This window comes from Antechinus flavipes, chromosome 1, assembly GCF_016432865.1.
Source record: "Antechinus flavipes isolate AdamAnt ecotype Samford, QLD, Australia chromosome 1, AdamAnt_v2, whole genome shotgun sequence".
Taxonomy (NCBI): domain Eukaryota; kingdom Metazoa; phylum Chordata; class Mammalia; order Dasyuromorphia; family Dasyuridae; genus Antechinus; species Antechinus flavipes.
The window spans coordinates 593,391,097-593,416,227 of record NC_067398.1 but is presented as its reverse complement, the minus strand read 5'-3'; the positions used below and the strand labels follow the sequence as shown (position 1 = coordinate 593,416,227).

The 25,131-nt window shown below is 34.1% G+C and overlaps 1 protein-coding gene and 1 long non-coding RNA gene across 6 annotated transcripts in view; both read right to left on the bottom strand.

Moving 5' to 3' along the window:
- Positions 1-25,131, bottom strand: part of OXR1 (oxidation resistance 1) — a 550,745-nt gene that overhangs the window by 203,673 nt on the left and 321,941 nt on the right. For 3 of the 5 annotated variants that reach the window (XM_051970977.1, XM_051970973.1, XM_051970975.1), the window contains exon 4: positions 6,864-6,908. The exons of the other annotated variants lie outside the window; for them this stretch is intronic. In XM_051970977.1, the coding sequence (XP_051826937.1) occupies positions 6,864-6,908 (45 nt within the window). The remainder of the gene's footprint in view (positions 1-6,863; positions 6,909-25,131) is intronic. 5 annotated transcript variants of the gene reach the window in all.
- Positions 175-2,895, bottom strand: LOC127544363 (uncharacterized). Its single transcript, XR_007949430.1, has 2 exons — positions 2,040-2,895; positions 175-328 (listed from the first exon to the last, which is right to left on the bottom strand). It is a non-coding gene; the product is annotated as an uncharacterized LOC127544363 (long non-coding RNA).

Below are 25,131 nucleotides of genomic sequence, written 5' to 3'. Positions count from 1 at the left end.
AATTAAATTATATTTTCAAAGAAAAGTAATAATCATAATTCTTTTTCCTTCCTCAAGTTTTTCCTTCTTTTCTTGTTTTTCTTTTTCTTTGTTTTTCTTCCTTCCTTCTTTCTTTTCTTCCTTCCTTCCTTCTTTCCTTCTTTCCATCCTTTTTTTCCTTTTTTCCTTCCTTCCTTCCTCCCTTCCTTTCTTCCTTCTTCTCTCCCTCCCTTCCTTCCTTCTTTCCTTCCTTTTTTTCTTTGTTTTTCTAGACATTCTAGTCATCATTAAGATGATGGAATTAATCATCACTAAGGTCCCAGTCAATTTAAATGTTTGAAGCCTTGATCTAGAAGAAGCAAAGAAAAAAAAAAAAACCCTTACCTCCTAATTAAAGATTAACTTCATTAAAAAGTAACCCATATCACAGAATTGGTTTTTAGTTAAAATACCAAATGGTTGGCCCTTGAAGTAGGGACTCACATCTGGAAGCTATGACCATCCTACATTTATATTCTGCTTTGACATACATTCGGCAACCTCTCCTGACAAAATGTAGAAGTGGTTCCAAATGTAGTGCAAAGAACCCTGGGCATAGAACCATGAAAAACTGCGTTTGTATCCTACCTTGGACAATTAATAGCGTGTGATACAAGTAAGTCTCTTACCTTTCAGTTGCTATAGGCAACTCTAATATAGAGATTATTGAGGTAACAAACTATATTTGTGGATGGGCATTTCTTCACTTCTATATCATAGCCCCATTCCCTCTAGCTACACTTCCAGATAACGCCTCTCTATGATCTGTATTTTTTGTATGAATTTTGAAAATATTTATATGCATATTTTCCTGGTATGCTGGTAAATGTTTAACCACCAGTTCTTGGAGTGTGTGTATGTATGGGCAAGTGTGCATATGCACATATGTTTAAACAACATACTTTTATATTTGATCTGCATCATTAGCATTTTTTCCATCTTCTTAAGTCTAGACTATCACCAAAACAAGAAATCATGCCTGAGGTATAAAAGATCATAATGACAATTTAACAATTGTTAAGAGCCATGCTCCAGATGGCTTCATCACACACTTGGGACAAGTTGTCTTTTGACAGACTGTAATTTCCTTAAGATCAGGGATTGTTTTTAGTTTTGTCATTTTAACTCTACATCCTACCATAGTGTCTGGTCCATAATAGGTAGTTAATATTTGTTGAGAGATTTATTTTAATTTATGTGGTTCTAATCCATAACTTACAGGATATTTTGCATAACAGATCTCTCACCCCCCAATAATGGAGGTCTTCCTCTGATTTATTTTTTTAATGTTAAAACTAGAGTTTTACATTGCTTCTGAAATGGAGTTACCTTTTCAACAACAACAAAAAACTATAAACACATAGCTTTCTTTTTTAAAATTAAGTTTTGAACTACTGAATCAAAAAACAAAACAAAACAAACTTTTGACTTTTGATTGTTCGTTTTCCCACAAAGATAGAAAAGGCTTAAATAAACATTTTCCTGAATCTACCCAACAGAACTGACTTCCCCCCAAATAAATCAACCTATATTCCCAAATTTAGAATTCTTTTCTTTTTATATCCTCTTTTCTGATGCATTATTCTTACTTTGAAATTTATTTCAAAATGCTAACACTCTAATCAACTTGATATCACTGGAAAATTTAATACAAGGCCATAAACCTTTCACAGTCTTCTCAGAGTCATTATCACATCATCAGTTTTCTGAATTTCACAATCTATCAAACAACTGTGACAAGGGAGATATTATAATTTAATTGTACCCATTATGTTTATTACTCATCTAACCCAGATGGAGGTACTCACAATATATTTGTTCCTAATACCTAACATTAAAGGGAAATGTAGAAAATACCTACAGTAGGTCAAAGCAAAATGTTTTCTAAAAATGTTAAGTTTTTCAAGTTGCACTAAGTAGTTCATCTAGGAGACAAATATATTATGGGGACATATGACATATGACCTGTGTATCTTTCCCCAGGGGAAAAAATGAAATTAATCGAATTTTCTGGTACTTACTCAGCAGGAATGCCACTAGAGAGACACTCAGGTGTGTTAGTATTCCACATTGGCCCATTCTGTTCTAGGTCATTCAGTAGTCATGGCACAATTAGAAAAAAAAGACAAACAAAAACAAAAATCCCTTCTTCTTTCTCTAGTATATATTGCCATTTGGAGCAATATACAGATAAAGTACAACTCTGGAAAGATCTGAAGTTTATTTCCCAGCATTTGACATTTTTTCTTGACTCTAGCCTTCTGGAGCAGACTTGTTAGTTTTTCTTTCAAATATTCTTGTTACTTTGTTCAATGACATTTCATCCTGAATTCAAATTTCCTAGACAAGGAATACTTTTGAACAGCAGCATTTTTGCCTTCTTGAGTAGGGTAGTGATATGAGGAGCCTACACCTCATTTTCTCTGGAAAATTTTAACAAACCTTTGACTAGGGTAAGATACTGTCAGTTGATATAGTAAATCAACAGAAATACAGCTCAAGTTCCAAAAAATGAGTTATTCATTCACTTAAGGAATGCTTAGGGATATGGTAGCTTCTACAATCATTGACCCTTAATGAAATTTTAATTTTTTTTTTTTTATCTTGGGTATCAAGGGAGGCCTGAAATTGTAACCCAAGCCCTTTGACTTCAAATTCAATTAGGTAGTGAAGTTTCTTCCTTTCTTCCTTCTTCCCTCCCTCCCTCCCTCTCTCCCTCCCTCTCTTTCTTTCTTCCCTTCCTTCCTCCCTCCCTCTCTCCCTTTCTTCCTTTCCTTCCTTCCTCCCTCCCTTCCTCCCTCCCTTCCCTTTCCTCCTTCCTTCCTTTCTTCCTCCCTCCCTCCCTCCCTCCCTTCCCTTCCCTTCCCTTTTCTTCCTTCCTTCCTTCCTTCCTTCCTTCCTTCCTTCCTTCCTTCTCCTTCCTTCCTTCTCCTTCCTTCCTTCCTTCCTTCCTTCCTTCCTTCCTTCCTTCCTTCCTTCCTTCCTTCCTTCACTCTCTCTACAACTCAATAATTTCAATGGCTTCCTGTTACCTTTAAGATGAATCAGAAAAACCTCTGATCTTTAAAGACATTCACATTCTGACAATTTTCTACACCCCTAAAATCTTCTTTTATGATCCAATGACAATGGACTTTTTGTTATTTCTCCTACATGCAAAACCCTGTCTTTTAATTTTCTGCATTTTTTGCTAACTATCTTATGCCTAGAATGCCTTTCCTTCCCATCTTTTTCTCCTGGCATCCCTTGACTTTTGTGGAGACTCAGTTTAAATCCCACTTCTTGTAAGAAGCAATTCTGGGGACCTCCCCCCAATATTCATGTTTTTCTTCTAAGATTGTCTTCCCTTTATACTGTACATAACTTAGATGTAGACTTTTTTTTTTTTTTTTTGCATGTGAGTTGCATTTTGAATCTTTATTGGTAGAGACCTTGTTTTTGTCTTTCTTTGTATTTCTACCACTTAATACAGCATTTAGAATGTGATAAGTATTTAATAAATGCTTATTGACTTACTAATATTTAATTAGAATGGCAGAATTAAAACTATTCCTACAAATGTTAGGTGAAAGACTACTTTCATTTAAAACCTGTTCAACGTCGTTTACATTGACCCATAGAGCAATTTTTCTGACTGATTTGACTTTTCAAGTTTTTTTCCCTAGAAAAGTAGATTATTAACTTTTACAATGCTAACCTGTTCTCACTTTAACTAAGTTAATGTCCATATGAACATTTAAGATATATGTATATATATTTCTCACAATTAATATAATTTGGTATATAATCTTATAAAAACTTCTAAAGGAAACCAGAGAAATAGTACTTAAAAATTTGCCTGGAAGGAATGATTTAAAAATAGTTGTGTATATATTGACATTTATATGACACTTTAAAGCTTTTGAAATATCTAATATATATAAAAACTTCACAAGTATACGAGATAGTTATTCCAGGTAGTATTTCTGTTTTATAGCTGAAGAAATTGAGGTTTAGTGAGATTAGTAGACTTTTTTAATTGTAATAAAACTGGTACTAGTGAAATTTGAACCCAGAACCTTCTGTTTCCAGGTCTGGCCCTTTATCCTATGTTTTTTCACACCACTCTCAACTCTTAAAAACTTCAAATATGACAACTCATATTTATTTCATACGTTTACAGAGTACATTCCTCCTAACAGCCCTGTAAGACCCAGAAATTCTACTGCACTAAAACTGAGCAATTTTCATGTGTAAAACCTACTTGGAATAATATAGCAATAAAAAATGCTGTTTCATGAGTCCCTCCCCCATCCCATCCCTGCTTTTCTTCATATAAGACATTCTAAATTCACCTACTTTTCCTCCAATTTTACATGAACAGTTTGTCTTGTATAGTAAAACAGCATCCCAGAGATAAATGGCCCCAGCACAATATTAGGAAGATCATGTTTTTGTTACCTCCAGGTACATATACTTTATCCTCTTCAATCAATCAAAAATTGATTAAGTACCTATGATATGCCAGGGAATACCAAGACAAAAGTGAAATAGTACCTGCCTCAAAGAGCTTACATTTGAATAGAGAAGACAATATACATGTACAATATATAGATATGTACAAGACGCATGCAGGGTGGTAACCTTGAAGGGGAAGACAGTAACAGCTATGCAAATTAAGCAATACCTCATGCAGGAGTTTGAGTTTGAGTTGAGTTTTGAAGGAAGGAAGGAAGGGATTACAAGAGGCAAAGGTAAGAAGAAGGAGCATTCCAGGACAGACACTTTCAAAGTTACAGGGATGAGAAATGGAGTGTTATGTTCAAAGAACAGTAAGTAGACCAGTATGATAAGATTGTAAAATGCAAAAAGAATAATGTTTGAAGAAGTTTGAAAAAGTTGGATTGGGTCAACTGTGAAGAATTTTAGATGCCAGATGGCAATCAATAGAGGTACTGATTTTTGATTCTAGATATTAGACAGAAAGAGCTGAATTTGCTACCACCTAATAAACTAATTAAGTCATTCCTAAACTCTGAGACTCAATCATTCATCCAGAATGAGATGTGAAGGGGTCAACAATGTTAATTTGAATTACATTGGAAGTTATTACCATCTTCATTATTCTTATTACTCTATCCCTTTTGCTACTTCTTCCTATATTCTGTATTCCTAATTCCTTCCACCCATTCTTGAGATCTAAACATATACCTCTATCCCTCAAAGGCAAATGTATGTATAAGGTTGAAGGCTGTGATTTCTGAATATGATGTAAAACAAATAGTATTCTGTGGCTGTAGTAACAATGAAATTAAAATATTCAAGAAATTATTCCATTCTAATCACTCTTTTAAAACTTCTTAAATGAAGATGAACCACACCTTTAACTATAGGAAAGAAAAAACAGAATCTTTCAAGAATCTACAAAGAACTTTCCTAACAAGTTTTCAGACTTGGATCTATGAAGACTTGCCTATTATTGTTGATATTCAAATTAAACTCATTAGTGTTATTTGATTAACATAAGTAAGGGGTATTACAATTAGAAAACAGAAACAGATAAGTTCTTAATCATATTACCACTTTCCAGAATGGGAAAAAGGGAACTGGCTTCACTTTTATTTCTTTCTTAACTTAATCCATATTAGAATATATAATTACTGTGAGCATGAGCAAAGTTTTTTACATCTTTATTTTCAGTTTGTTTTTTTTCCCCAAAGTCATTTATTGGGTAAATATATTAAAAAGAACAGTGAACAGACATGGAACTCAACTGTTCTGAATACAATGTTTATAGTGGATTATAAACTACTCGAGGACAAGGGATGATATTTAACTTGATGAAACTTAATACTGTGCCCTGCACTTCACTGGTGTTCACTTAATGCTTGTTAAATTAAGCTGATTTACCTAGTGGTCTATACTACCTTGAAATAGACAGTGGCATCTCATAGAGGATTTTTTTTTTTTTTGTTACTTAAAAACATATTTTGCATATCCAAAGGGTTTCTTCTAATTGAACAAGGGCCTCCCAATAGAGCTTAAAACAAAAAAACAAAAACAAAATAAAGATCCACCCTCAATAGTTCTATTTCTTTTCTATTACTTTGATCTGGAAGTAAGTATAGAGATCTTCTCCAGGAGTCAAATTCCCAGATAATCCTAGTATATATAAATGCAGAATAAAATGAGATCAATTTATAAGTAACAGAAAGCAGTCTGGTATAATTTTTATACTCTGAGTTCATTTCTTTGCTCTCCTCCAACCTGAAGAACTATGGAAATAAAGTTCCGTTAAATAGACTAAGTGGTTAATAATGTCTAACCTAATCATGAACTCCACCCCCAACCAAGAAATATTGGGATAATTTTCATCTGACTACATGAAAATATTCTCATTTAATTGTAAAAGGCTGCATTATGAATAGAGTTTTCTTTAAATGACATCTTATTATGAAATTAAAACTTGTATGGAATGTTTGGTCTCCGATATAATTTTAAAACTAAGAAATATATGGCTCATTATAATCTAAGCATTTTTGTTGACAATCATCTTCAGTTTTTCTAATCTATATCTTGCCATTGGACCCAGATGGCTCTAGAAGAGAAAGTGAGGTTGATGGCTTTGCACTGCCCTTCCTTACTTAAATACAGTTCACTAGCAAGTCATGGTTCTCTTTGAGAACAAAGGACAAACAACAAGAAGCACATCTGGCACATGGATATATTCAATAAATGCTTGCAGACTAATTAATACTCAATAAAAGCTTATGACTATGGCATAAAACACTGACAAATAAATGTGGGGAAAGACCATAAGGAAATACATAAAACATAGTACACAAATACTTCAATGAAAAACTTACATGTCATCTTCCTAAGACTGCGTATTATGCTTATGTCCTTAATTCCTAGGGAAGCATGTATAAAACATTTAACATTTTCATTATCTTCATACCTGATTTGAAGATGCCATTATACAAATTAATTTTTGAATCTTGAAATTTTTACCCCAGTGCTAATTTTCATTAGACTAGACATCATGCAAATTAAACATATTTCTCATTGATATAATTACAAAAAAAAAAAAAAAGATGCATCATAAAGAAATATGTGACTTCAGATTACTTATCATAAAATTATAGCCATCATGGAACAAATGCTTTGCCAGAAAATATCTTTTAAAAACTAAGTCAAAGTATATTCACTTGTCTCCATGGCTTATGTATGGGCTTAACGGAAATCTAATTCCTATTAGAGTAGATGTAATAAGACATTCTGTTTTAGCCTTCCAAATATTGTATAATTGCATATCTCTGCATTTTCCATCAATAGTTCTGCTTGGTTTCTACTCCATGGAACATCATGATGTCACACATATCTCCCCAAATACTTTTCAGCTCCCTTTTTCATGTTGCTTCCCCCACTAGCTTCTATGTTTCTTGAAGGCAGCAACTATCTGTTTCTTGTCTGTATCCCCAGCATTCAGCAACTGCACAGTCGGTGCTCAAATCATGTGTCTTGAATAGAAATTTAATTGAATATCATATTTATATATAAAAAGCTCAATAGCCCTGACTCAGAAATTTGTTTTTGATTTGATAATGCAAATAATTTCCTTAATATTTAGAAATTATGATGGTGGTTCTTCAATGGATACATTCTTCAATAATAAAGACAGTAACTTGTCCATACCTGCTCATCCAGTATAATTATTGTTATTCTTGATTTTCCATAGATTCTTTATAGTGTAATGCCGGAGAAACTGAGGCAAGACAGAGATTAGAAGTTTGTAATATTTTTATAGTGGAGAGTTGGACTAGTGGATAAACAAGATCCATGTCCGACCCCTAGCCTGCTGAGTGGGACTCTTGTCTCAAAGCATCCAGTGATGAGCAAATAATTCCAGAGATTTTTATAAGGCTCCAGTGATCAAGGAAACAAAGGCAAGGGGTGGGTGACAGAACACTGTTGAGTGGAAATTCCAGGAAGGATCATAACTCTTTAATTCTGATAGGTTGGGAGTAAAGAAGGAAGGATCATAAATTCTGATAAGTTGGGAGACTTAAGGATTTTCTTAAAGACAGGAAGTCTGAGCCAGAAAGATAAGCAGGGGTTTAAGATAAGCCATCTGGAGTTTTATGACTTTTTGGAATGCTAGAGTGGCCAGAGCTCTGCAGCCCTGATTATCTCAGTTCTAATGACCAGGAAGGGGGGGTGGGTGAAGGAGAGATGAAGCAGAACAATTTGGGGAAACTGAGGCATAACCACAGAAGATCTAATCGATGTACTGGCAGCTTCTTTATATATTTTATTCTTTCAATACAACTGTAACATTTGGTAGGGCTATTTTTCTATTTCCTGTTCTGGTGTGTGTGTGGGGGGTGGTGTTTCCAGTTGTTATTGTTGTTTTGTTTTGGGTTTTTTGGTTCATTTCCTTTTCAAAGCATCTTGGAATTTGAAGGGGTCTGAGAAAATCCTTAAACAAAAACTCTGTCTATAGCAAATTATGCATCTACTCAAGGTTAATGCATGTTTCAAAGCAGTCCTTGCTACTTTTTGGAATTTCTAATGATTGAAAAATATTTTACATTTAGCTAAAATATTCCTCTTTGCAACTTCTACTCAATGTTTTACTTCCTACTAGATGAAGTTAAGTAGAATAAGTCCTAATCATGTAAGTTTGTTGATGCCTTTCTTAAGATGGCATACCTTGAACTTAAGACTACTTTTCATGTGTTCTAAGTAGAGCAAGATATGCTTATTTCTACTGTTCTGGATACTATATTCCTTTTACATATCCCAAGATTACATTAGCTTTTGGGGTCTGCCATGTTGATTGATCAATATCAGCTTGTTGTCCACTAAAAAACTTATTTTTTCCTTCCATAGGATCTATTGTCTCCTCATACTGTCTGTATTCTGTGCTTGTAAGATTGATTTTTTAAAAAAGTAAGTGGACTTATCTCTATAAATTCCTATGAAATCCCTTCTTCCCATAAAATATAATCTTTTAAAATTTGGTCTTCTGTGAAATCTTTTGCATCTTGACCTGGTTGTCCAACATATTAACTTTCCTTTGTAGCTTTGTGTTACCTGCGTATTTAAAAAAACATGCACCAGTGAGTGTCAGAGCCAAGATATGTACATGGGTCTCATGACTAAGTTCAGTGGATGTTCTTTCTATTGTAACATTTTTTTTTTCCTCTCCCCCCTCCCTCCCAAGCAATTACTCAGAATGCTAATTATCACAGAGTTAAGGACAGATTCCTAGAATATTTCATTTGAAGCTTCCTTATTAGTGGACTATTTTAAATCCAAATCCAACTAATTACATTATCTAGTTTATAATTCCTTTTTTTCCCATCAGATCAGGTTATAGGAATTTCTCAAGTATTTTGTTGAAATCTAGTTACTGGATATTTATGACATTTCCTAATCTTTCAGTTTATTTTTTAAAGAAAATGAGAAGATTATGGCTTGATTTGTTTTACCTTTTAGGGATTAACACTTTCTGTTCTTGAATGCTCACAAACTATCATTTTATTTTTATTTATTTGTGTTTTAGGGTAAAATAATTGGGATCAAATGACTTGCCCAGAATCACACAGCTAATAAATATTAAGTGGCTGAGGTAATATTTGAACTCAGGTCCTCTTCCCTTCAGGGCCAGGGCTTCATCCACTTCGCCAATTAGTTGCTCCAACTATCACTTTAGTATTGTGTCCTATAATTTTGATAAATTCATTTTATTATAGTCATGGGAGCACAGACTTGGATAAGGAAAGGATAAGATATGGATAAGGAAATCTAGGCCTAGAGAGGTGTGACCTGCCCAAGATCATATAGATAGGGGTAGCTAGATGGCACAGCAGATATACACTGGCATTGGAGTTGAGAAAGTCTGAGTTCAAACCCAGCCTCAGATACTTAATACTTCCTAATTGTGTGACCCTGGACAAGTCACTTAACCCCAATTACTACACATACACACACACACACACACACACACACACACACACACACACACCCCAAAACAAAAAAACCCAACAAGATCATAAATAACAGAGGGAAAGTTTGAATCCAAGTTCTCTGACTTTAAATTCAAGACTTTTTTCCACTGTATGACACTGTTAATAGAGGTCAAACTTATTGGCTTATAGTTTGAGCCTCTCACTCTCTTCATTTTCACTAGTCACTAGAGAAGAAGAAAGTCACTAAGGACCATGAACCCCATATTTCTTCCTTTCCCAACTCCATATATACACAGCTTCCCTTTCTATGTGGTCATGCTGGTGACAGTTTAAGGGTAACTTGTTTTTAAAGTCATTTAATCCTTTACTAGCATTTATAAAATTTAGAAATAGAGGAAAACTTAGAGATTATCCAGATCAAGCTCATCACTCTACAAATGAAGAATTTGATACAGCAAAGAGCCAAGGTCACCTTGGACATTAATGATTATATTTTAAAAACTGCTTTTATGGAAGTTACTATTTTTAATATACAGTAGCTCTGAGATAGCTTCTTCCCTTTATATGAATTTTTTAAGGATGAGCCAATCTCTCATATGGCTTTGACTGATTCAAGACAATATAGGCCTTGTTCACATACATTGTTCTGATTGTTTCATTTGATTAATACATGTTCTTACCTGGTAGAGGAATTAGAGATAAGATGAAGTAGTTTCAATTCCCTTTCTCTCTGTCTCTCTGTTTCTGTCTCTGTCTCTGTCTCTGTCTTTCTCTAATAGTCTAATATATACATTTACTTTATATGCACTTTATCTCCTATTAAATTATTATATCTAGTATATCTTAACTTACACTTTTTATTCTTTGGAAATTGTGGTGTCTTTGATTTGGATAAATAACATCTCTGGAATACTACTTCCAGAAAGATGGATCTTGGCAATAAGGTGGGGCTTGAAATTAATGAAAGTGCTGTTCCAGTCCTCCCTCCCTTCTTCCCCCCCCCCCTTGTTGGTTTTAGAAAGAGAAGAATAAAATGTTGTAAGCTTCTGTCCTCTCTAACCTAGCTGCCATATGGACTTTCTGTTTCTTCTGTCTCTATTTTGTTCATTCTTCTCTTATCCCTGGTTAATTAGTACCAGAGACAAAATACCCTTCAAAGAACCACCAATTTTCAAGAACTGGAGTTCATGATGGAATTTCTTGGTGGCTGAGTCTATAGAGAAGACGACTTTGAAGAGAAATTTGCTGGACCCAGACCAACAGTAAACTTATCAGGTCATCAAAACAGTATATGGTAAGCAAAGGGAGGACTGATCTATTGGTTATGCTGCACCAAATTTCTTAAGGCTGAATTAGTTTCTCACAACAATGCCTTTGATTGATTCAAAATAGTATAGGTCTTCTTCATCTACGCTGTTCTAATTATTTAATTTGACTAACACATGTTCTTACCTAGCAAAGGAATCACAGCTAAAGTAGAATGGTTTCAACTCTACCTTATCTATTCATCTATCTATCTCTATATCTATCTGATAGTCTAATATTTAAATACCTTGTATATATCTTATTTCTTATTATTATATCTATTACATCTTATCAAAATTTAAACTCTTTGAGAACAGGGGCTATTATTTATCTTTATATATGGTATATATAAAAATATATATCTTTATATATTTTAATTAAAGTGTAGCATAGTAGGCCCATTTGCTGAATGAGATAGAAATAGTTAACTCAATCATAGACTTATCACAGTTAAAGATTAAACACAAACCAACATCAGTGGTATTCCGGATACTTAAGTACATTATATAGACTTACAAGGAATATTAGCAATCGTCTAACTCAGTTTCTACATTTAATTGATGAAGAACCTGAGATCCTAAAACATTAAATAATTTGCCTAAACTTATATAACTCAAAATGTGATTGGAATTCAAGTCTTTGGAATCCAAATTCAGAATACTTTCCTCAGAATCATAGTTTGTCAGATAAATATGTATTGCTGCTTTTATATAGCTTTATAGACTCCATAGCTATGGTGCCATTTATATAGCTAGCAGTCTAATATGGAAAGGAGGGAATGGAGTACTGTCAAATGGAAAATTCCTGGGAGCTAGAATTCTAGCCCATAAGAAACATTTAAGAACCAGAGTAACTGACAATCTGAAAGACCATTGGTATTAAGTGATGAAACTAGGAACCAGATTGCTAGGGGTTGAGAAGTAAAAGAAACAGAAGTAGAGGCAAAGAGTAAAAAAAGTTTTGTTTTGTTTCTTTTGGTGGTTTGGCAATGAAAGAGAAATATACAATGAAAGTTTAAGAAGATTATAGGGTCAATGAAAAGGTTTTGTTTTTTGTTTGCTTGTTTGTTTTTTTAAAGATGATGGTGTCAGTCTTTCCTAAAACTTGATGCTGTAATTTCCACTCTTTATCTCCATCCATTCCATGGATCTGTCTTTTTAACACCACTGGTTTACCCTGGAGATTTATCAATAAATTGTAGCAAAACAAGTTATGAGCTATAGGAAGAAAAAGGTTTATTCTAGAAGTGTTCAAAGGAGCAAAAAAAAAAAAAAAAAAAAATCACCAGTCAAGGAGGCAGTAACAGTAAAACATTAAAAATGTGAGTCATCAAAGCTGGGGAACCAAAAATATCTGAAGGCCAGATTTATGTTATTAATTCATACATATCCATGAGAGAATGAAGTGAGCAGGAATCATTTGCTGACTGGGGTCCAAAGCAGAGCAGACCCCAGAAACATGCTCTGATTTCACTTTGCTAAGAAAACAGAAACTGTCAAGTTTATGTAAGGCTGAATTTAGATATACCACTGTGTCCTATAAAACATGAACACTGGCATAATTGGTGATTTTATAGCATCTAGTCTCAGAGCAATAAACAATAACCTCATTACTTTAGAAAACAAAATATCCGATGGAGACGTTCCACAAGTCTGACCACACCATTCTCTTGCTCAAAAAACTTCAGGGGGCTTTCTGTTGCTTCTAGAATCAGAAAAACAAAAAATAAAAAACTACAACAATTTTGCAGCTGGGCATTTAAAGGCCTTGACATATCTCCATCTTACTTTCTCAGACTTATTTGATGTCATTTCTTTTCCCCATTCTATGATTCTGCTAAATGGGACTACATGCTATTTCCTAAGCTAAGCTTTCCATCCCCTCCTTTCCCACCTTTGCCTTTGCATACATTGTTCCTTGCTTAGAAGAACTGGAATTCATTTTCTACTCACTATAACTCTTAGAATCTCTGACTACCTTGAAGGTCCAGCGCATGTGGCACTTCTTGCAAGAAACCTTTCCTAATCCCAGTGGTTACTAATATTCACTCCCTCTTCCAATTATCATGCATATAACTTATCATTCAAATAATATACAGACTCCCGAAGAACAGGGCCTGTTTTCTCCTATGTCCTTGTATCCTCAGTATCTGGCCCAGTGCTTTATATATAATAGGTGCTGAATACATATTCCTTGGATCAGACTGAATGTAAAAGTAGAAAAAAAGTACATAGCCCACAAATAATTCACAAGACTTTCCACATTTTTTATCATAGTTAGGATTAAATTTAATTGAATATTGTCAAGTCAAGCCAAACGTGAAATTTAATTACTGGAAAACTATTAAAATATAATTTGGTAGCCTATTTCTGAATTCTGATATTGCTATGAATATAAAAGTATATTTATCAAATCTTTTCCATAATGTTTCCTGAATTAATTGAACCAGTGAAACTTGTGACACAATTCTATCTCAACTCAAGTTCATCAAAACCTCCATGATTCTATGACTTGGTCCTCACAAATGCTAATCACAACTTCTCCATTCCTTAGGTCATGGTTTTGTCAGTTGCTGTAGCCAAATAAATTAATCACCTGATGAAGAAGGCTCTGGAGATGAGACTTGCTCAAGTTAGCAAGACTAGTCCAAGCACCTCATCTGCCATTAAACCTGCATTTGGGCTTTTCAGCTTGATAGAATTTACAAGAGCATGGGTTCTGATGAATGGCTATTTAGAACCCAGAATCACTCCAACCTACAATGAGGCATCAAATGGCAGGGATTTAAGTGTATTTGGTTAGAGGACTTCATTGGGCCTAAGAGAAAGAGTGTATAAAACTGCCCATGTCAACCAAGCTGACTGGCAATAAACCCCAAACTTGATAATTCCTTTGCTATTGATTCCATGATATAATGTGCCCTGTTTTACAAAAAGTGATGAGAAAAAGGAGAAATATGTAGAAAGGGGGCTAGGATTTTTAAATAGGCAGATATCATATAGGTGATATATTTCAAAATGAAAGAAGAAAAAATGATAGGCAGGATGACTTTTCAAAGTCATCATTCTTTCCCAGGGTAAGTCAAGAATAAAGGAAGAGTTTTTTCTTCCTTTGGCTTTGCACTGTAAGCCCAATAGTTCAATTTTATTAGTACCATAGATCACTGTAAAATAGCTGCACTATAATTAATTCTATAGAGAGAACTACTATTTTTGTGGAATGTATAATATGCAGAAAGAAGTACAGAATAAAATTTAAGCATAGAAACTACAGCTGTGGTATCTAGAGACAAGTTGCAAGAATCAAATTTTATTGAAAAAGCATGTTATTAAACATTTCTAGCAATGTTCCCAAAAGAGTATCACAGACTATTGTAAAAAGGGAAGTAAGTAAAAGTTATATGTAATTTTTGTTGTTCAGTCATTTTTTAGTAGTGTCTGATTCTTTGTGACCACATGTGGGATTTTCTTGGCAAGGATACTGAAGTGGTTTGCCATTTCCTTCTCCAGTTCATTTTACAGATGAGAAACCAAAAAAACAGGGTTAAGTGACTTATCCAGAGGCCAAACCACTAGTAAGTGTCTGAGTCCAGATTTGAATTCAGGAAGACAGCTTTTCCTGATTCCAATCCTAGTGCTCTATTTACCAAAGCATTTATATGTAATAATAATGCCTAATAATAACTAATGCTTATATTATATGTGTATATATATATATATATACATATATATATATATAGTGTGTCAAGTAGAATGCTATTTGAATTTCAAATATGATCTCATTTGATCCTCATAACTGAGAGGTAGTTATTATTAATATTCTCATTTTTCAGTTGAAGAAACTGAGACAGAGATTGTGACTTGTCCAAGATCACACAGTTAGGAAGTGTCTGAAATTAGATTTGAACTTAAGTTATACTGACTTCAGAATGAACACTCTGTTCATAAGGATGTATATATTCCTAAAGTAAGGATAACAATAAAAACCACAATAATAAAGTATTAAGAGTCTTAGACCTGGAAGAGACCTTAGAGATTATTTCATCCAATTTATAGATGAAGAAACCAAGTCATAGAAAGGTAAAGTGTATTTCTTAAGGTCACTGTGAACTTTTCTCTTGGCCTGGAGGAAAATTATTTTTAAATGATAATCAAAATATTAGTTGTGAAGCAATAATTTCTCCTTTTGGGGCTATTGTTCAATGACTGGTAGCAGTTTATTCAAGTATGACATGTCTTTCAGATAGATTGCTTCAAGGAATGAATTCCATTTCCATTTTAATTGAAGATACAGTATTTATTAACAAATAAAAATAGGATAAAACAGGAAATTATTTAAAACTTTATTCAGCTGGCATTACTTTTATCAGTACTCCCTAAATACACTGCTGTTAGGAGTTTCTGTTTATTTAATTGTCTGTTGCTCTGCCTAAAGGATGCATAACAACAGGGCTTTCTAATTATGCAAATGTATTCCCTGGGTTGTAGGACCAAGGTGGAGTTCCAAACAGGCCCCATTCTTATATCACATGACTTCTCAATGTGACTATACTTCTGAAGACTCCTTTACATAAGACCTTATGCTTATTTTTTGTAACTATGGGAAAAAAATAATTCTAGATTCAGCTAATCCTTCTATTAAGCAAATACAATGACCAGTTTAATCCCTAGAAAACAGAGTAAACAGATTAAGCTAAAAGATGCATTTGGAAGGTTTCTCAGCAAGTAAGCACAGTGGGTCACTGATGGCACCAAATCAAGTCTCCCTTCTCAACAGCATTTCCTCCAGCAACTAGTGATGATCAAATCACAAACCATCTGCTAACTCGATGAGTAATGCTTTTCAAAACCTCAGGTGTACACCTCAAGCCTTTTGTGACCTGTTTTGAACTTGAAAAATTATGAAGTAGATGCACTTTTTTTTTTCTCCCAGAGAAGTTAAGTAAGATAGATGCAGGCAGTAAGATTCCCTTTTACCTTTCTTCTCTGAATCTATAGAACAATGCAAAGGGTAGGTGCCACAGTGGATAGAGTGCTGTGCATGCAGCCAAGAAGGGTTTTTATTTTTAATGTGAATTCTTCATTAGACACTGAACTGTGCGACCATCGGCAAACCACTAAACCCTATTTCAGTCTCCTCATTTGTAAAATGGAAATACGAGCTACTACTTCATGTAAATGTTGTAAGGACCAAATGAGATAAGATGAAAAAAGGACAGCTGTATAGCACAGTGGATAGAGCACTATCCCAAGAATCTGACCTCAAATATTTAAGAGTTGGGACTTGGAGGGGTGAGGGTTGGAGTCAAGATGGTGGATTAAAGTCAGGAAGATGTGGAAAAACCACATGAAACCAAGCCTCTGAAGAGTTTGATGAAATGAAACCATTCTCCAGCTCAAGATAGACTGAAAAAATTTCAAGAAAGGTCAATCACATAGGCTCTGGGAAAGACAGTGAGAGGATCTTCATCATAGCAAATCAGCAAACTAACACCCTCAGTCCTAGCTCAGTAGAAGAGCAAATCAGTGGGGCAGCTTCCAGTCACAGCTCAGAAAGCAAACTGGGAAGCCAGGCTATTTCCTGAACAGAGCAGTTAAAGCTACCCCCTGCAAACACAAGGAGCCCCTGTGCTCAAAGGCAAGGCTCAGGGCAGCACAGAAAGCTTGCAACAGGGCTACCTTTACTCCAGGAGCAGATCTCCACCTTAAAAAAAAAAAAAAAAAAGGAAAGAAAATGCACAAGAAATAGAAAGGGATCTTGACCACAGAAAACTACTATGATAACAGGACAGACCAAAACACAAGTTCAGAGGAGGACAGAATGTCCACAGAAGAAATATAAAACAATGATATAAATTGGTCTCAATTTCAAAGAGGCTTCTTGAAAATGCTCATAAAAGACTTTAAAAGGCAAATAAGAGAGGTAGAAGTAAAAATGAGAAAAGAAATGAGAAATATGCATGAGAGAGTCAACAGCTTGGAAAAAGAAGGAAAAAAAAGTCTGAAGAAAAGAACTCCTCAAACATTAACGAACCAAATGGAAAAAGAGATACAAAAGCTAACTGAAGAAAATCATACATTAAAAACGAGAATAGGAGAAATGGAAGCTAATGACTTTGTGAGATGCCAGAATCAGTCAAAAAAACTAAAAAGAAAGAAAAAATGGAAGAAAATGTAAAATACCTTATTGGAAAACCAGCTGACCTGGAAAAGAGATCCAGAAGAGACAATTTAAAAATTATTTGCCTACCTGAAGACCATGACCAAAAAAAAAGAACATGGAGAGCATTCTATAAGAGACCATTAAGGAAAACTGACCCGATATTCTAGAAACAGAAGAGGAAATACTCATTGAAAGAATTCATCAATCACCTCTGGAAAGAGATCTCACAAGGAAAACCCCAAGGAACATTGATGCAAAACTTCAAAACTACAATCTCAAGGGAAAAAATACTGCAAGCTGCTAGACAAAAACAATTCAAATATCAAGGAACAACAGTCAGGATTACTCAGGATCTGGCAGCTTCTATAATAAAGGATCAAAGGGCCTAGAATACTATATTCCAGAAGGTGAAGGACCTGAGGTTACAAGCAAGAATTAACTACCCAGTGAGAATCAGCATCATCTTTCAGGTGAGAAGATGGAGCTTCAATCCATTTCTATTTTAAAAAATCAGAACTAAACAGAAAAATTAACCTATAAACACAGGACTCAAGAGAATTATAGAAAGGTAAATAGGGGGAAAATATATTATTTAAAGGTTAAACTGTTTAAATCCCTAGATGAGAAAATAATATCCATAACTATTGAGAACTATTTCTGTCACTGGGGCAGACAGAGGCGGGCATCACATGTACTGAGAGTGTGATTATGAATGGACTATGATGTGATAACATTAAAGAAAAAGGTAATAAAGAGTAGAAAAAGGTCTGTACTGGAAAAAGAGGAACTAGTGGGCCAACTTGTTCACATGAAGAGGTGCAAAAGATCTTTCATAATCGAGGGGAAAAAAGGAAGAGGGATGAGCTTTGTCTGAAGCTTGATCTCATCAGTTTTGGCTCTAAGAGGAAATAACTTAATCATTTAGTTAGGTATAGAAATTTATGGAACCTATAAAGAAGTAAAGAAAGGAAAAGAAAACGGAGGAACTAGCTAGAAAGGAGGGCAGAAACACTAGGGAAAAAGGTAAGATAAGGGGGGAAGGGGAGATAGAAGATAATGTAGTGGGTAGGTGACTGGGTTAAAAAAACACTACTAAGAGAAGAGGGAAGGGATGATTGGAGATAAGGTAGTGGGTAGTATAGGAAAAAAAAAAACCACTAGTAAGAGAAGGGAGAGGAGTTGATAGGAATTAAGGTTGTAGATGGGGTGGGTAAAAAAAAAAAAAAAAAAAAACTACACACCACTAAGGACAGGGTGGAAAGAGAGAACAAAGTATACAGAGGTGAGAAAATAGGATGGAGAGAAATGCAGAGCTGGTAATCATAACTGTGAATGTGAATGCAATGAACTCTTTCCATAAAACTTAAGGGAATAGCAGAGTGGATTAAAAAACAGAATCTTACAATACGTTGTTTACAAGAAACACATTTGACACAGAGAGACACATATAGAGAAAAGGTAAAAGGCTGGAGAAGAGTTTATTAAATTTCAGCTGAATTAAAAAAAGCAGGAGTAACAATTCTGATCTAAGATAAAGAAAAAGTAAATATAGATCTTATTTAAAAAAAAATAAGGAAGGAAAGTATATCTTGATAAAGGATACTGTAAATAATGAAGTACTAATGATACTTTGCATACACCAAGCAGGCAAATTCCTAGAGAAGATTTTAATCCAGTTATGGAAGAAATGGACAGCAAAAGTATTCTAGTGGGGAACCCCAACCTTCCCTTCTCAGAATCAGACAAAGCTAACCACAAAATAAACAAGAAGGAAACTAGGAAGGTTTGTTAAGGGGCAGATCAATTCTCTGAGAGCCTCCACAGCTGTGGATCACAGCATCTGAGGGAGTTGCAGAGCAGCCTTTGCTGACACAGGTGTCACAGAATGGAAATGAGATAAATTAAAGGCAAAGGGAAGAGGAGAGAGGTCAGAGGTCAGACAATGCAATGGCCTCTCAGTCAGAGAGGTCAGAGAATAACAATTGCCTCTCAGTCTCCCTGTATCATCCTCTCACAAGAGATCCATTCTGCAGGTCTGGGTTGGATCTCCAGTAGCCACTGTCAGATGGCTCCTGTGTATTCCAACAAAGGTTAATAGGATCCTAGAAAACCTAGATATGATAGACCTCTGGAGAAAAATGAATAGGGACAAAAAGGAATAAACTTTTTTCTTGGCAGTGCATGGCACCTATACAAAAACTGATCAAAATGGATATATAAAAAGGAGGATGCCATAAATAAATTAGGAGAGCAAGGGATAATTTACCTAACAGATCATTGGAGAAAGGAATTTATGACCAAAGAAGAAGTAGAGAAAATTAAGAAAGGCAAAATGGACAACTTTGATTACATTAAATTGAAAAGGATTTTGCACAAACAAAACCAACAGAAACAAAATTAAAAGGAAAGTACAAAGCTGGGGAAAATATTTACAGCCAGTATTTCTGATAAAGCTTATTTCATATATATATATATATATATATATATATAATATGTATATGTGTGCATATATATATGTATATATATATACATATACATATATATATACAAATAACTATCAAATTTATAAGAATACAAGTCATTCTACTATTCATAAATGATCAAAGGAGTTTTAGATGAAGAAAGTAAAGCCATCTGTAGTGTATGGAAAAGTGCTCTAAATCACTATTGATTAGAGAAACACAAATTAAAACAACTCTGAGATATCACCTCACACCTATCAGATTGTCTAACATGATAAGAAAAGATAATGATAAATGTTGGAGGGGATGTGGGAGTTGTGAAATGATGCAACCATTCTGGAGAGCAATCTGGAACTATTCCAAATGGCTATAAAACTGTGCATATCCTTTGACCCAGCAATGCCTTTATTGGGTCCCAAGGGAATCATAAAGGAGGGGAAAGGACCTACATGTGCAAAAAATGTTTGTAGCAGCAATTGGTAACAAAATTGGAACAAAAAATTGGAAAATGAGTAGATGCCCATCAATTGGGGAATAGTTGAATAAGTTGTTGTCGTATATGTGTTGTATGTGGTAATGGAATATTATTGTTCTTTAAAAATGATGAACAAGTTAATTTTAGAAAGGCCTGGAAAGATTTACATGAACTGATACTGAGTGAAACAAGCAGAACCAGGAATTCATTGTACAAAATAACAGCAAGAATGTGCAATGATAAACTATGAAAGACTTGATTCTTCTCAATGGTTCAGTGATCCAAAGCAATCCCAATAGACATTGAACAGAAAATGCCATCTACATCCAGAATAAGAATTAAGGACAATGAATGTAAATCAACACATGCTATGTTCACTTCTTTTTTCTGTTTTTTTTTTTTTTTTTAATCTCTCCTATGGGTTTTTTTTTCCTTTTGCTCCAATTTTCCTCTCCCAACATAATTCATAAAACCATGTGTATTATAAAAAAAAAAATTGAGAATTTTGTAAACCTGGGCAAGTCACTTAATTCTCTCCCTTCAAAAACATTTAAAGAGCTATATAAATCATATTATTATTATTATTATTATTATTTTGATCACTATTATTAAGTACCTGATGTATAAAGGTACTGTGCTGGGTACTGGGAGCAGAAATAGAAAAATAATATAGTCCTTGCCATAAATGAACTTGCAACTTAATAGGAAATGAAAGGAAATAATTATAATCCAAGGCAGGTGATTTTTCAAAAGTGTAGTCTGACCATGTCATCTCCTGTTACTTCTAACATCAAATATAAAGTCCTTGTGTTTGGCATTTAACACTTTTTTTTTAAATAACAGCAACTCTCCAATTTAATATTTTTTGACTCAATTATGATTATCTAATGTTTCTGAACATTAGTTTCTTCATCTGAAGATGAGAATAATAATACCTAACTGGTAGATGTGTGTTAATAAATGACTGTGGGGGGAAATAAGCAGTACAAATAATTTTTATTTACATTAATAACATTTTCTCTATTACTTTAAGGCAAGACATTCAATAGAACATTAAATCAAGTCCTAATTTGTAGCATCTGCCAATTTTCTATGTGTAAATGCTCACGATGAAAATTTAACAATTGTCATTTAGGAGTTGGTTTTTTGCACCCCTAATTATCCTATTTACTTTGAAGATATGTTTTGCAGTTCAAATGAGATGTATAGAAAAGTGAACATATATTGTTATTGTTATTTTGTTCTTATAACTTTTAATGGGCTCAGTTAAAAAATGGTCCTGAGACAAGTCATTATCCTGCTATTTACTATTTGAACACAGATGTCCTAAATCTAAAACTGATATCCTATTACCCAAAAGATATCTAGAAATAAGTTAAAAATATAGGAGCAGAGTTCAAGGGTCTGGGGAAGGATCAAAGCATAGAAAACTGCTATCAGTAGGATGGAAGAATTTTTTTATTATAGCTTTTTATTTACAAGATATATGCAAGGGTAATTTTCCAGCATTGACCCTTGCAAAACCTTCTGTTCCAACTTTTCCTCTCCTTCCCTCCACCCTACCTCCCCCTAGATATGTTAAAGTATATGTTAAATACAATATATGTATACATATCCATACAGTTATTTTGCTGCACAAGAAGAATCAGACTTTGAAATAATGTAAAATTAAGCTGAAAAGGAAATCAAAAATACAAGTGAACAAAAACAGAGGGAGTGGAAATGCTGTGCAGTGGTTCACACTCATTTCCCAGAATTCTTTTGTTGGGTGTAGCTGGTTCTTTTCATTATTGAACAAATGGAACTGATTTGGTTCATCTCATTGTTGAAGAGAGCCACTTCCATAAGAATTGATCATCATATAATATTGTTGAAGTATATAATGATCTCCTGGTCCCGCTTATTTCATTCAGTATCAGTTGATGTAAGTCTCTTCAGGCCTTTCTGAAATCTTCCTGCTGGTCATTTTTTACAGAACAATAATATTTCATAACATTCATATACCACAATTTATTCAGCCATTCTCCAATTGATGGGCATCCATTCAATTTCCAGTTTCTAGCCACTACAAACAGGGCTGCCACAAACATTTTTGTACATATAGGTCCCTTTCCCTGTAATGGACTGAGGCTCAAGTTGATGCACTGAGGTCCCAAGCATATGAGGCTAAATAGTAATTGGACCATACTCTATTAATATATAAGCTTGGAGAAAGAATGGCCCCTGCCCACTCTTTGTGCAAGTCCTGATGTGTTGTATAGGAAATGACGATTTTGGTGGGTGGAGGCAGGAGAGTGGAAAAGGAAGGGGAAGGAGAGACTGCTTGCTTTTGCCATTGCCATGGCTTTCTCAGCTCAGATCTCTCTCTGTTAGCTGGCTTCCTGTCACAGCTGCCCATTTTGCTATTGCAATCCTTCTTGCCCATATTGCTATCGCAATCCTTATTCACCTCTTCACTTCAATAAAGATTGAAGATTTTTCCCTTAACCTGAATTCCTGACTCTGGCTGATTTTAACTACATGGTCATCACATTTCCCTTTTTGAAAATCTCTTTGGGGTATAAGCCCAGTAGAAACACTGCTAAATCAAAGGGTATGCATAGTTTGATAACTTTTTGAGCATAGTTCCAAATTGTTCTCCAGAATGGCTGGATGTATTCACAATTCCACCAACAATGTATCAGTGTCCCAGTTTTCCCACATCCCCTGCAACATTCAACATTATCTTTTCTTGTCATCCTAGCCAATCTGAGAAGTGTGTAGTGGTATCTCAGAGTTGTCTTAATTTGCATTTCTCTGATTAATAATGACTTAGAGCATCTTTTCATATGTCTAGAAATAGTTTCAATTTCTTCATCTGAAAATTGTCTGTTCATATCCTTTGACCATTTATCAATTGGAGAATGGCTTGATTTCTTATAAATTAGAGTCAATTCTTTATATATTTTGGAAATGAGGCTTTTATCAGAACCTTTGACTATAAAAATGTTTTCCTAGTTTATTGTTTCCCTTCTAATTTTATCTGCATTAGTTTTGTTTGTACAAAAGCTTTTTAATTTGACATAATCAAAATTATCTATTTTGTGATCAATAATGATGTCTAGTTCTTCTTTGGTCACAAATTCCTTAGGATGGAAAAATTCTTAAGTTGTACCTCAGCATTTCCAACAAATCTATGATTTCATTATTTTTACTAATAAAAGTGATTTAATCACTGTGTAGTTGAAAAAATCAATGTGATACCAAGAGGTTTTTTTCATACTGTGATATGTAGAGATCATATCTTACATACCATGTAATTGGTATAATTACATCCTAATATATCATGCCTGGAAATCATAGGAGCATGGATAAAGAGTCATGGACTATTGTATAATAGTGCAATAAAGATATTTGGATGCAAGTCCATTCTCTGTAGGTACTCACTGAAAACATCCTTGGTATGCATCATTAGCAGAAAGGACAACGAGAATGAAATGCAATCCATGAAATTCTCACATGATATTGATCTCTTCTCATAGCTTTCTATAATTTGAAAGACTGTTGTTCCAAGGTAAGAAAAATTATTAGGTACCAACAATTTGAAGAGACCTATGCATTTTTCCTTCTTCTAAAGGCCTGATTAAAAAAAGTTAGACGTTCAGTTTCTTAAAGGACATAGCAGGTAATGAAATATAAGAACTCACTCTGGTTTTAATAGGGCATACATTATTTGAACAGATGGCCCAATGCTGAGGGAATGGTCTAAACATAGAGATAGTTTCATTGTCCAAGGGGGAAACAATGTCACTCTGTATCCCTTATTTTAACATGATAACATTAATAACATAATTCAATAGCCCCATCTCCCATGATATTAAACAGAAATAATAGACACTCCTTTCCCAAAAGAACTTATAAGCCCTGAGTCCTCTGCCATGATTATCTTTAAGATAAATGGCCAAATGACAATTCTTTTATTAACAACATGCTGACCTTATTAATAAAATTATTAAATTACTCAGAAATTATGTCTCTTGAACCTTATTAATCATCTCAAAGGAGCTTAAAGGCTATGTATCTTTGGTATACTATCACCTACTTAAAATACGATTCTTAACTTTTTATGGATCAATTTTATGTCCAGGTCATGGTGGGGAACAGTTTGATGGTCTAGTACCAGCAGAGTTTATTTGTTAAGTTCTTTGGGATATTTTTGTTCATATGTTTTATTTCCTATGTGCCAACCTATGAAAGATAATGTTTTAGCCACTAGTTCATCTCACACTAGGTTTTCAGTAAGTGCTTAAATTTTGTAGTTTAAATGATATTACACAGTCCTCAACAATTTTTCCTTGAATAAATTGAATCACTAAGTCCCTCAAGGATAAACTTTCTGTAATTTTTGGTGGCAATGGTATGGTCCTGAATTATCATCATAAATACATCCATTTGCACAAACAAATCATATGATTCAATTATTCATCCAATCCTTTTTTGATATATTGTTGAACAATTTCATGCAAATTTTATCTATGGAGGACTTTTTTATTCTACTCTTGAATCTTAGTTGTTTCATAAGTTCTATTTAGAGGCAAATTCATTTCCATTATATTCAATAAATCCAATGGCATGTATTTGCTATCTGCCATTCTTGATAAATGAAGAGATAGATGTTTGCTTATTTCAAAAGTATTTCTGTAGGTTTTTGACCTATTAATTTGACATCTTAATTGCTTTCAATGTGTTCTTCTCATTCCACTTTTTCAAGACACTG